The following is a 14,085-nucleotide window of genomic DNA, read 5'->3' on the forward strand; positions in this document are numbered from 1 at the left end:
CCGGCACCAGGAATAGAGGGGCTCAACGTGCTAGATGGCTCGACCAGGTTGAAGCCGACTTGCGTGTGTCGAGACGCGCAACGAATTGGCGACGAGTAGCCCAGGACCGAGTACAATGGAGAGGAATTCTTGATACGGCAAGAGCCACCCCGGCTCTCGGCTGAATAAGACAAGACAAGACCATTATCCTCAATAATTACGAATGTGTCGGAAGAAAACTGTCCATTAGCAGAACTGGAGGAGCCCCCGTTAGGCTGCGTTATTCTCGCGTCAGTAGAAGGCCTGGACGAGACGGAACTGTCTTCGCTGAGATTAACGTTGTCCGCAGTGCTGTGAATTGGTTCGACATCAGGCAGCGAATGAACTAATTCTCGAGTATACTTGCCAGAGGTGGCAAGTTGGAAGAATCCTGATCCACATCTAGCCACAATTCCGGGACGACCTAGCTGAATATTGGCAGGAAACGGCAGGACTGGGCTAGAGGATTCAGCAACTTCCAAAATGCAGTCCAATGAGCGTCCCGGAGATGAACAAGGGTGACTCGGGCGGCGAAACGGTTGTTTAGCATCGATGAAGTTGTTCTGTTGCAGGTGTGAAGCATACGGTAGACCATCGTCGCAAGAATCATTACACGAACGGGGAGACTTTCAAAAAACGGAGATGTGCTCGTATTATGCTGGTACTTGCCCAAGCAAGCTGGAAACCCTCATCACCGGCACCGAGCACAGGAACGGAACGGCTTTGATGGCAGGAACTAATTGTATGATCGAAGTTTAAGCAGCGCTCGACTGTGACGGGTGGGCTGAGGGTTTCCATCATGCTATCTACAGTGCGTTCCCTTGTTAAAGATGAGCTGTTAATACAATTAGATGGTGGCGCAACTATTGCAGAGTCGTTGTTGCAGGATCTTGAGGGCTGGTCGGAAGCATCCATAGTACTGAGAACACGGCATGGGAGGAACGAAATGAGTGTAACTGTACTTGCCGCCGGGAAGAGTGTGCTGGAAGCCTCGTTCTCCGTGCACACACGTAGGACCGGGATGACTGCTGAGCGCTGACGGCGGTATCACAACTACGGGTGAGGAGTCAGAGGCTTCCATAGTACTTAAGTCGTTGGTTGCGTCCCAGCGTCCAATCCGAAGATGGTATTGCCTTTGTTCGAGTTGGCGCGAAACCTGCCATCCAAAGGCAGCTATGTCATCAACAAATGCAAAATATTCAATAAACGATTATAAAAGGATAATAGAAATATATAAATTTTTATTCGTAAGAGCATTTACATATACAATTTTAATACTATTGATTATTGCCATATGGACGAAAATGCAAATTCTAAAAACCGGACGAAATGAAACAACTAATGAACTTCAAAAACACATAATTGTACAGATCTTGCATTGATATGGTTCCAGTTTGTGACTGCCATTCCAATGAATGAAATTAACTTAGCTCACAGTTTAAACCGAAGGGCCCTACTTTAAATTAGCCAATTGAAAACTAAACCAGATAGAAGGAGCCAGTGGGAAAGGTAGTGCAGCTCCTGCCATTTATGGACGGCATGCCAAAAGGAAAACCCTTCAATGTATATTTCGGATGATGTATCGAGTAGGGCACCCAAATATATCAGATGTATGACAGTGAGACAGAAGAATGTTAAATTTATCACAACCGTCAGAAAAGCTGTTTTTCCTAGTTTGTGTTTCGTGCACGGTGAATTACACCTTCCAATGGCAACGCAGGCTGAGAATGCGCGTGCAAGCTTCCACCGAATATTATATTCAACGTAACTCCAAATACCGAGGGTGAGCAGAATAGCCCACATCTTGAAGTTTAATCCGTGTAGCACCGAAGAAGTTACATAGGTGAGCAAAATTGCGGTAAACATGCCGTACGGTTTCAGCATGCGGAAGACATATTGTTTCAGGAAATTATGCATGGGAATATTCCATGCCACCACCACGTGGACCAATGAGCATGGAAATTCAATGCGCCAAGGCAGCGTCACGGTGTAACCGAATAAACCTGAATGTTTGCCGAGCGCTGATTTTGAAACAGGCTTATCGTCGGAGTTGTACCCAGCTGATACCATGGTCGCTTGCGATACGAAGGACACAAAATAGTGACTGGCTCGGAAAGATAATGCTCCACAATATGCTGCAATCCATTTCCACGTATTTTTCGATATGAAAATAACTTGTACACAATTTGAAACGAGTAAGCCCACAATTGCCAACGTCAAGTTCAACACAATCTGAATAAAGTACTCCAAGTTCAGTGTAAATCTGGTATTTCTCCTTTGCTGATCTAAATAATCTTTGAACGAAGTCCATGGTCCAAAGATACAGTTCGCAGGACAGCAAATGTATCCTAAGAATGTCAACACGTCTAGTTGATTTTTAAGCGCAGGATCTCTTTTTGTGTCATGCCCCAGCGAAATGATTTTCATAACAATAACCATCAATACTCCTCGAATATGATGCCACAAGTCAGTGTCTTTTTCGTACAGTTCGCATACAATAAGATACACTATGCATAACACAGACAGAATCAATTCAAATCGAATTCGCTGTATGCTTCTAGCAGAGTACTTAAGCATCAAATATGCTGGTAATAGCGGTAGATAAATATACCAGTATCCTTCATTAATGGCAGTACTTAGTAGATAGATGCCACAGCCGAGGTTCAGAAAATGTACAATTGAAGGATAAGACGGCATTAGATGACCTTGTACTTTCGAAAGCAGACAAAGAGCCATGTTTGCCATAAGAAACGGAGCAACGAAACGGGATACCTGAACGAGAGAAGGTGAAACACAGCCATCGTAAACATCCCTCCAATTGGCAGTGTTACTATCGGGTACTATCCGCTCGCTATCGTAATCGTACATGTCATCATCATCCATAACATAGGCACCGTCATAGTAGTCCTCCATGGCTTTAGAATGTAACCTATGCTTACAGTTCGACTAAGTTAACTGAGCCATACAAAACGCATTAAAAACTGGAGTTCTGGTACACAATTGAACGGATTAAATGTTTAGTGCTAGCAGCATCCTGTGTTGCTAAGCAGACCGAGCTGCTAGAGCCACACTACCTGCATCGTCTACGTGCAGATGGAATGTCGTTGCAAATTAATACTGCATCCTGGAGTTGCTTGCTAGCTGTGAATTAAATAGTAACAGAGAAAAAAATATACATTCTAGTTAGTTTATTTCGAAGCACGAATTTGTTTAAACTACAAATGACTACAAATATGTAGCTGTGATTTGGTTGAGAAATTCTGATTTCTCATAAAGCCCAGAAAGATTAAAATTAGCAATTTTAAAATTTTTACCAAATTACGTACAATTTATAGAACACTAATGCGGTGAATGTGCTAATTAATCACGAAAATATATCAGCTAACAGTTGGCTGGGTTCACTTATCGCGACTTATAAACAAAAAATCACGACTCCTGCTTTAGTAACAAACACAATGCAGGTACTGAAAAGGAATCCTATACTAATTGTTTCAAGCGATTTTAAATAAACAATAAAGGAAATCCACTATCAATAGCAGAGAGGGGCATGCTTGTACTGACGTGAAACGCCGTACGGAAGCTATAGGAAAGGAGCGAGTGGTAAAATTCATACCATCAGACAGTACAGTAACTGTCTGGGGTAAGCAAATATTTTTGGCGATCGTCAAAAGTGAGGGCTATGGCCGAAATGAAATTGCCACTACCTGTGTGGAACGAGACTGTTTTCAATTGAATTTGATCCAAATACCGTTTTTTTGTCGTTTATATTTGCGTTTAATTTTCTTTAAGATATTCGTTTGATTCTTTCGTTTAATTTTCTAAAATGTTTTGATGTTCTAAATTGGTAAACTGTTTAGTGATCTCAGTTTCGTTTTGAACATTATACTTTGGATGTTATCTAATAAATCTAATAATAAATCTTATAAAAAGTCGATTTACGCAGAATAATCTTAGAAAATCAATTGATTACGATTCGCACGATACAAATCTTCAATAGATCTATAAATTTCAAATGATGTACTTTTAGTATTGAGCAGACAAATGTAAAAGAAGTTGTTATAGTATAATAAATGTATGAAAACCGATCGAAAAAACGTGAAACTGGTCTGAGCCCCACAGAACAGAGGAACTGATGTACAACAATTTCATACAAAGGTACTATTGAAGTTCGATTGTTAGCCAATTTTATTTTAATTGTGAGTACTTGTTCTTTTATTTTCCTTCAGGGAGTCGCTTTCTGAGTTGGGATAATCCCAAACATGCACATTTTTGGTGTGCAGACTAAAGAGATCCACATTTATATTTCTTCTAAGCAGAGAATTTTTTATAGATCAAAAATTCAGAAATGTGTGCACACAAAGAAACAAAAGGAATTTCTGAACAAATGAAAACAAATGCTGCGATCTTTTTGTCCTACTATTCGGAAGATGATAGAATTTCTAGTCAAAATATTCTATGAAATATTGAATGTAGAGTAACATAACAAACATAACGCTTTACTGTTTCACTTTCTAGTACAGATTGGCTTAACGGGCAACATCGTTGAAACGATCTGATCAAGTTAATGACTTTTGTTCATGAAGGTATACTCCAAAGAACTTAAGGTTTCCATTTTCATGAAAAATAGTTTTCCAGACGAGCGCTAGACTAGAAATAAATAGAAGAAAAGTGTTTTTCGTTTTGCATTCGTTTGTGCAGTCTCCTTTTGTCCAGAGCCTCTGTGGTTCATATGGCTGGCACACGGGTACCAGCGAGCCACATGCCCTGGCGGGTGTTGTGGGTTAGAATCCGGTTATAATCTCAGATTATAGCTTGGTTCGACCCATGCACCTTCCAGCTTTGGACAAAAGGTAGCCCCCCCCCCCACCGTTCCGTTCCACTCTTTCTTCTTTATTCCCAAAAAATTCTTCATTACTTTCCCTTACTGTCCCTTCATCAATTGTAGAACCATCGTTTCAAACAATATTAATATATGGCTGACCGCATTTCAAGCTGACCGCATCGCATGACTAAAATCATGAGGTTTGGTCTATTTTCAAAATGATGCCACGGATGTGACTCGAAAACTGCCTGCCGATGTGTCAACCACCAAAGCCGCTGACTGAATGACGATGCGCACCGAAAGGCACGCAATAGTTTCAAATAAATAGCAGCCAAAACTATATCGTTCGCCGGCGGATGAGTCGATGGATTGGTTTGTTGGCGTCTCGCTTGGTGAATTTGGATGTCTTCGTTGGCAGCAACAGCTGAAGCTCAACAATTTTCTATCGGATTCTATAGGGCGTAAATTAAATACAATCATAAGGGAGCTTAACCCATAGCTCATATCGTATATATTTCTGTCATCCGTGCTAGGGAAGCATTGACGTGGGAAGGCAAAAAAATAAAAATAATGAAATAATGAATATTCGTTTAATATTTTCTCAATTATTAAACGTCTATTAGGGAAACATGTAATCTAATGTGTTGTAATAGATTTTTTGAAAAGTTTCCAATCGATTGATACCAATATCTCTAGAATCTATTGACGGATGACTGAGTTATAAACGTGCAAGCTATAACCACTTTTCGTTACATGTTCCCTTTGTGTTTTTCTGAAGTGCACCCCCATATAGATAGAATAGAAATCAAAGACGTAGTCCTACATTAAAAAAAACTCCATGTTCCATACATGGCATCGTGCGAAGTCGAACATGGCGCGCAAAGAAATGTTGTAGCTGCAGAGACTATAGATTCAGAGGCGCCGAGACACTCACAATCGGCTAAATTTTGAAACAAAATGGAGAGTACCATCATAAATAAAAGTAACTCTCCGCTTTTGTTCAAAATGCAGCGGTTTTTGAGTGTCGCGCCACGTTAGAATAAAGTTTTCGGATCGCATTTAAGCAATAAATTACGTCCAGATCAAGAGTTTTTCAATATACAACGAATAAAAACCGTTCAAATTTTGCTATAAATGTGCTAAGTAACAAATACCAGCATTTTATCATATTGAAATAGCTTAAAGAGTGACGTATCGTGTTAGCTATAACCATGACTGGTGCATTTACCCTCCATACAGTATTGTTCCGAGAATTTTGGGCTGATATCATAATATAATAATCGCTACTGCTTTTTAGTTGCACGATCGTGCAACTAGCGGACGTGCAATTAAAAGACGGTGCGACTAGAGGACGTGCAATTAGCGCACGAGAGCTGTATTTGTATTATTAGCACGGTCATGTTTCAACACATTTTAGGGTGATTCAAAAAAAAGTTTTAAATGTGTACCAAAAATACGATGTTTTTATAAAAGTGGTAGAACATACTAAACAGAGTAACTTTGTCGAATGTAGCAACTATATATCTCCTATGGTTGTCGAAATAAAATGACTTGTTTGTAAAAATCACTTCAGAATCTATTTGTATCAATAATCAATAACTTTTGCGAATACGATCACATACAGACAACTGATATTTGCTTTTACAGGTTTTTTGTTGTACTTTTGTGTGTGAATTGTTTGATCCGCCATCATTTGCCACCTTAAGAAACATTGGAGCTCAAAGAAGTACTATTTTTCACCGAAAAAGCTCAATATCTCGGAAAATTTAGAACGATGTTCCACTAAAACGTGCAACCTGGTCCATAAAGGGTTAAAACGTCTGAAACACTCATTTGGCCTAGACACGAATGCCACAACAGTGGTAAAGTGTCTTAAATAAAATATAATAATAATAATAACTCATTTGGCTGTTCATATGACCTCAAAGGAATCATTAAATAACTTGTAAAGAACAAACAAAAAATCTAGTTTTGGGGCTGAAATAATCGGAAGAAAGCTGATCTAATCGGAGGTAGATATAGTCGGGGACTGATATAATCAGAACCATACTGTACTGACCCTTCCCTATAGCAAGGTAAACTGGCTCAAGTTGCAAGTGAAGCTAACCGCCCAAAGCTTGAAATCCCGGGAACTGAGCAAGGCTCCGTTGGCTTAATACTGGCGAACACAAGACCAAGGTTAGTCAAGAGAGGTTTTCTGATGTTCAAAATTGTTTTTCACCCCCGCTGGGTTACCCTCTACGATCACCGAAATTTTCAAAGCGGAAACTGCTGAATGTATAAACAACGTCGATGGTTGCTAACCAATCGTTTCGCGCACGTCTGTTCTACAAACTGTGAAAACTAGATCACCTATTTTAACTCACCTTGCACAAGACATCATCAGGGCTGGGCAAGCCTTGCTCTCCTGTGGCATACGAAAACGCTACTCGAGACAGAAAGAGAAGCTGGATTGCTGAGCCCCGGGAGCCGATAAACGAAAGAATAATCAAGGCCAGATGTACAACATGGGCACTAAGCTCACTATTAATGAGGAGAACGTGTTGGTTAAGCCACAAGTACTGATAGAACATGAGTTGGAAACCATCTTGATGTGCGCAACAAGCGCAACGCCGATATCCGACCGTTACCTTGTTACCGCTGAGATACGTAAGCCATCAAAAGTATGAAATCTAACAGAGCGCCAGGAATAGATTGCATTTCAGCCGAGCCGAAATGCTCAAAGCTGGTCATCTTTGTCAGCCCAGATGATGCATCAGCTTCACAGCAATATATGGGAAACTGCAACTTTTCCGGTGGACTGGATGCAGGGCATATTGGTCAAAGTCCCTAGAAAAGGAGACCTAACTGAATGCGGTAACTGGCGTGACATGACGTGTCTCTGTACTACTCTCGAAGTACTCTGTAAGGTAATTTTCAACCGGATCCAGGAGACGATTGACGCTACTTTCCGGTGGCAAAGATTGTATGCGGCAGTGCATTGAAAGCGTTCATGAATTGGGAAGCTGGTTCGTGACGCGAATAATTTCTAGACCAAAAAGGTGGTTCAAAAGTCCTACTGCGTCGGAGCAGAACCGAATTAACGTTAAATATTAACCGACTGGTCAGAGGTTGGCTATTAGTTTGTTCTGAAAGGATGCTCATGAAAAATACAATATCTGCTATCTTATGCCCCGAGTAGACCGTCTTAATATCCGCCAAAGTACAATAATCGTGGTAACGCGATAGCTCAAGCTCATTTGACTATACCGCCTCAGGGAAACTGAATTCAAAAAAGTAGTGTAAAGACAATTGTATAGTTTATTACTACGTATAATAGTGTAGAAGAAAGTATAGTTTTATCTTTTATATTTACGGCGCTATGTGGCTGCTACCCCATTGGTAGTGAAAAGAGCGCTCATTTTGCAACCAACAGGGTAGCAGCCACAGAGCGCCGTAAATACAAAAGATAAAACTATTCTTTCTTCTACAATATTATAGATATTTATCAACTTTATAATTGCCCTTTACACAACTTTTTCGAATTCTATTTCGCTGAGGCGTTGTAGTCAAATGAGCATCTACTGAGCAAAAAATGGAGCCTGTTTGTAAGACAATTTGCTCAATGTTGTACAGAATGGCAACCCTGACACTCCTAGGTGAAGTTGGAATCAAAACAAAGAAAACAACTTGAACCGGGCGAACTGGTGTTAGTGAGTCCAGCTGATCTGCGACTCTGCGAGTCTGTGACTGCGTGTCTACCACCAGTACGTTATATTTGTATTGTGAGCTTGTTCTATTTCATTGCTACGTGAACAGCGCTAAATCAATAAAGCAGTTCATCACCATCAGTCCAGTCATTGCTGGTATAGTTGTTGGTAAGGTAAGTGCTGTGTTTCTTTGTCATCCAAGGAAAGTTTTTTATTTTTGAAGAAGAAAGAATAACTATCTAACGGTACTTAAACGTTTGACGTAGTTTTACAGTATACTTTCGATAACATATTGATGTAGGCTTACTCGTACATTGGAATTGTTCTTATCGGAAAAGTTAAAATTAAAATACTGCGCAGAATGATTCACCCTCTAAAGGAAGTCAATCTAGCAAACATTAGATTAACATAATTGTAAACTCACACAGAGTGATTTCAAAACATTTACTGTAGCAATTTACTGACCAGCTGAATAGAGTCAAAACATTGCAGTTAATAAGGTCAACTTTTTGTTGCAATCACCGTGTCATAGAAACAAAGCTTTTATATTTAGATTACAGTCCTAAATAAAGACATTGGCCTCCCCATGAGATCTACAGAAGCGTTCCAATTTTGACATCAGATTTGTGTGTGAAACTATTAAAATCAATAACTATTTCTATCTGCAACCTATGTGCTGAAACATATTATATAATTTTTGTACATCATAGTGAATCATTCTAATTTATTCATTATTTATTGTGATATTGCTCACATAAATATCAGTTACCACACAAAAATTTTAATATTTAATACTAATTATAATAACATTTTAAAATTTTATGTGCAATGCAGATACTTAGTCAGTTGCTCGAAGTGCAAAACTCCATATAAATTTAAATGTTCATAGAAGTGACGCACGATCTGTTTCTTTCACAAGTAATTTGATAGCAAACTCTCGACCGCCAGCAAAGAGTTTCTTTCAAACAAGTGCCTAGTTTCATCGCCAGATTGTTCCCCCCTCAAACCGACGTTATTTACATTTGCTTTTCCACTTAATCGTTCTCATTTTTCTTTGATAGATTACAAAATCATCTCGGAGGAAGAAAGAAAACAATGAAGTATACGCTTATCTTCGTGCTAGCAGCACTGACCCTCGCCCGAGGTCAACAGCGGAGTCGCAGTAGCCCGTTGTCCCAGTCGTTTATCGATGAAATCAATTCCAAAGCTGAAACTTGGCGAGCAGCGCAAAATTTTGCCCCTGAAACATCGATGGCCTATATCCGCGGCTTGATGGGTGTCCACAAGGATGCAGATAAATTTCTGCCGCCGGTGATGGTACATGAGCTGGAAGATGATGACGACTTGCCGGAAAACTTCGACTCTCGCGAGCAGTGGCCAAACTGCCCCACTATTAGGGAAATACGAGATCAAGGATCGTGCGGATCGTGCTGGGCATTCGGTGCCGTTGAAGCTATGTCTGATCGATACTGTATTCATTCGGGTGGAAAGTTACATTTCCGAGTGTCTGCTGATGATCTGGTGTCTTGTTGCCACACTTGTGGTTTTGGCTGCAATGGAGGATTCCCTGGAGCTGCCTGGAGTTATTGGGTTCGCAAAGGATTAGTAAGCGGCGGTTCCTACGGATCACAACAGGGATGTCGGCCATACGAAATTTCTCCTTGCGAACATCATGTAAACGGAACCAGACCACCGTGCGAAGGTGAAGGAGGCAAGACACCCAAATGCACCAAGAAGTGCCAGGCCAGTTACAATGTTCCTTACGCAAAGGACAAGCATTTTGGAAAATCATCCTATTCGATTTCACGCCATGAGGGACAGATTCAGAAGGAAATCATGACTAACGGTCCCGTTGAGGGTGCATTTACTGTGTACGAGGATCTGTTGCAATACAAAGAAGGTGTCTATCAGCATGTAACGGGTAAAATGCTTGGCGGTCACGCAATTCGCATCCTGGGCTGGGGTGTGGAAAACGGCACCAAATATTGGTTGATTGCAAACTCGTGGAACAGCGACTGGGGCGATAATGGATACTTCAAAATTCTTCGCGGCGAAGATCATCTTGGCATCGAGAGTTCAATTGCTGCTGGATTGCCAAAGGTTTAGTTTGTAGGATAACTTAGAAAAGGCAAGATAGTAGATATTGCGTCTTGTACGTTCAAAAGCTAGCGTTGGACTTATTGGAAATTTATTTCAAAAGGGTTCTAATAAAAGACTGCTTAAAATAGCATCAAGGCGATTTTACGCAATACCTATACAAATGTCTTAATTTTTTCTGTTGATTTTTTCCCTAACATTGATGTTACTTTCCAAAACATCCACACAGCTGATAAACGATAGTCTAATGACTATGCCAGAGAAAACGGGGCAATTAGTTTGAACTTCATACGAAACTTATATGGAAGAATGATATTGTAATTGTTTGGCATGACGCAATACAATTAATTGTAACTTTTGTCAACAACCACTGTGATAAATTGTCGCAGCGGTAGTTACAAATCAGAGTCCTTGATATGATTTTAACTGAAATGTAACACATTGTTGTAAATATAATGATTTGTCATAGAACTGGTACCTATAATCGTGTTGTGGCGGTTGTGGCCTCTTGATCGGGACAGTATATGATGAATCCATTTGTTGTAATTCCAATTCATGCAGCAAAAGCATTATCGAAAGTTTTGCGCTGCATTAGGAACACAGTACTCTGAATACAACAATCGAACATGAATACTGGAATAAAAATACACCCAATTCTTTTTTGCACGGTTTCTTGAAATAACACGGTTTATTTTTGCACGGGACGCATTCCCCGTATAAAAAAAGAATTTGGTGTACCTAAGAATGAAACAATCAGTTCTGTTGTTTCAATAAGAAAGATTTCAGATTAAAAAGGGGCTGATGTGCTACCTATTCAACCATATACGTTTCATGGCATTTAATGTTTGATGAAAATTGGACAAAATCATAATTTAACGCTAAGAGAACCACCTTTACAGAGATTTAATGATCTCTTCTTGAAACGTAAAACTTCCTAGAACATATTGTTAAAATACACAAAGTGATGAAGCAAATTACTCACATTTACAATTGAAGTTATCACGGAAATACTCTCGAGCTAGATCTCAACTGCAGCAGATGAATAATATTACCGGTGCAGCAGCAAACTGTGAATTTTATCTCAATTATTTTTTGATTATTATTTTTTTGATTAAAACTTACATTCTGAGCCGTTTTTGTGATAACAGTATACTTCTCGCGGTATTAGCAGTCTATTTCACAGACATTAACAAGAAATTTCGGCATTGTAAATTATCTCACAAAATAATATCGAGAATGTTTATGGTATCGCAAGCAAGACCTAAAATGAATGTAAACAATAAGGTGCGCTTAGTAGATGAAAGCGCTTGGATTGGTGTGGTGAATGCTGTTGAAGCTAACCGAGGGGTTGGTATATGATGCGCACAGTGAAAGCTACTCTTCAAATTAACGAAATTAATACATTTTTTGTAATTGTCTACATCGATTGTTTATATCTATGAAATGATAACATAAGATACCTAATAATTTAAAATCAAACATAAACAGAAACTCTTTCTTGTTACAGCATCCTTTGTCTAGGTGAATCCAGACATGTAATTAAGAGCTATTTAAATTAATATTTGACCCGCTTTTGAAAAGTTGTTTGCAAATAAGCTCATTGAGAAACGTTATGTGTTCAATTTCTTCACAATTAAATATCACATCAGACCTGATTGGCTTATCACGCTTATCAGCATCAATAGTTCAATAACCTATTGGAAACAGTTTGCTGATCTGCAAAATCCCTTATCGCGCCAGATTGACTGGCGGACAGTACCATAGAGCAATCCATCATCGTTCAATCAGTTCTTTTTTCATCCCGATCGTGAACACATCCTGCAGCTCGGTTGCAATGATCATATGGTCTGTACTGGTGGTGCTTGCTATCCTGTCGAGGGATGCTCTATGTTTGGAATCGGTTCGTCACGGTGATGATCCCTTTAACGATCAGTTCCTGGCTCAAGTGCTAGCCCATGCCAAAACATGGACTCCGGATACTTCGTTTCGAGCAGGAATCCGTTTTGAAACTTTTCGCAACCTACATGGAATCTATCCCAGTGCCGTGGATTTTACTCTACCAACCAAGCGAAATCATGCAGCCTACGACGCCAATATTCCAGAACATTTCGATGCTCGTGAAAAGTGGCCAATGTGCCAGTCGATTTCAGTGATTCGTAATCAGGGTTCGTGCGGATCCTGTTGGGCCGTGGCTGCTGTTAGTGTGATGTCCGACCGCCTATGTATTCACTCGGATGGCAAATTGAATGTGGAACTAGCAGCTGAGGATTTGATGGCATGCTGCAAAGACTGTGGCAATGGATGCAACGGTGGATTTTTGGATGGAACTTCGTTCCAATATTGGGTTGATGCTGGATTGGTTAGTGGAGCACCATACAATACCACCGACGGATGCAAACCGTATCCTTTTAAGCCATGCGAGTATCCATTTACTGATTGTCACCGAGAAGAAAGCCCTAGGTGTTCGCATCACTGCGTCGAAGGATTTGACGGCAAGTATCGGAAAAACAAGTTCTACGGTAGTTTAGCATACAAAATACCAAACGACGAAAGGATGATTCGTTTAGAAATCATGACCAACGGCCCAGTGGAAGCAGGATTCGCAGTACACGAGGATCTGTTCCTGTATAAAACTGGTGTGTACAAACACGTGGCTGGAAAGCAGGTCGGAAAGCACGCGATCCGCATTATCGGCTGGGGCAAGGAGCATGGGATGCCCTATTGGCTGATCGCCAATTCGTACGGTACAGAATGGGGTGAAAAGGGTTTCTTCAAGATGCTACGCGGATCGAATCACATCGGAATTGAGGAAACAGTAATCGCTGGACTACCAAGGGTGTGATCCATGCCGACGAGCATTGTAGTGTTGTTAATTAAATCGGATGTAGTTATTTGACTGAAAGCAATCGTTTGTAAATACTAATTGAGCAGAACAAAAATGATGCGCAGTCCTTGTTTTAAATTTGAATTGTTTGACAAGTTTGAGAGACAAAGAAAAATCGCTCAATGGTAGTTGCCAGCGAAGCCCATTAGAAATCGCAGATTATACATAAAAACTCAGGTTTGCATGCGTATTATGTCAAATGTGATTTAATGGCCAAAATAAAGAGTTAATTTTCAGCTCGCTGGTTAATGGTTCTTAATATCACATCCTCCTATCCATGGAGCCCGCAGTTGGTCTAACGCAGTGATGGCCAAACTGCGGCCCGCCGGCCGCGTATGGCCCTTCGAGATAATTCGTGCGGCCCGCGAACTGATTTGAAAAATGGTGGACTAATGAATAAAAATTTTTGATGACATAGGAGTCCCTCAGTTTAGTCGTAATGCTTCGTGCATGTTGTGAATCTGAATGCTTTCTGGTTTAAATCTTGTGGCCATTCCTGTGCATAAGAATTTGTGAAATATGCGACAACAAAAATCATTTTCTAGAAATCACCACAAGATTTAAACCACAAAGCA

The 14,085-nt window shown here is 40.2% G+C and overlaps 3 protein-coding genes across 3 annotated transcripts; 2 read left to right on the forward strand and 1 right to left on the reverse strand.

Annotated features, from left to right (window-relative positions):
- Positions 1-1,301: 1,301 nt before the first annotated feature.
- Positions 1,302-11,860, reverse strand: LOC128745126 (protein-serine O-palmitoleoyltransferase porcupine). The gene is made up of 3 exons (XM_053842123.1): positions 11,749-11,860; positions 11,609-11,693; positions 1,302-3,159 (listed from the first exon to the last, which is right to left on the reverse strand). Exon 3 carries the CDS (start codon positions 2,929-2,931, stop codon positions 1,477-1,479), a length of 1,455 nt encoding a protein of 484 aa, XP_053698098.1. The 5' UTR covers positions 2,932-3,159; positions 11,609-11,693; positions 11,749-11,860; the 3' UTR covers positions 1,302-1,476.
- Positions 8,614-10,803, forward strand: LOC128745137 (cathepsin B-like). Its single transcript, XM_053842135.1, has 2 exons — positions 8,614-8,702; positions 9,591-10,803. Exon 2 carries the CDS (start codon positions 9,625-9,627, stop codon positions 10,633-10,635), a length of 1,011 nt encoding a protein of 336 aa, XP_053698110.1. The 5' UTR covers positions 8,614-8,702; positions 9,591-9,624; the 3' UTR covers positions 10,636-10,803.
- A 32-nt stretch (positions 11,861-11,892) lies between the features above and the next one.
- LOC128745590 (cathepsin B-like) lies at positions 11,893-13,560 on the forward strand. Its single transcript, XM_053842668.1, has 3 exons — positions 11,893-11,973; positions 12,134-12,147; positions 12,451-13,560. The coding sequence occupies exons 1-3, from the start codon at positions 11,893-11,895 to the stop codon at positions 13,466-13,468; spliced, it is 1,113 nt and encodes a 370-aa protein (XP_053698643.1). The 3' UTR covers positions 13,469-13,560.
- Positions 13,561-14,085: the final 525 nt, after the last annotated feature.

Source organism: Sabethes cyaneus, chromosome 1 (assembly GCF_943734655.1).
Source record: "Sabethes cyaneus chromosome 1, idSabCyanKW18_F2, whole genome shotgun sequence".
NCBI lineage: Eukaryota > Metazoa > Arthropoda > Insecta > Diptera > Culicidae > Sabethes > Sabethes cyaneus.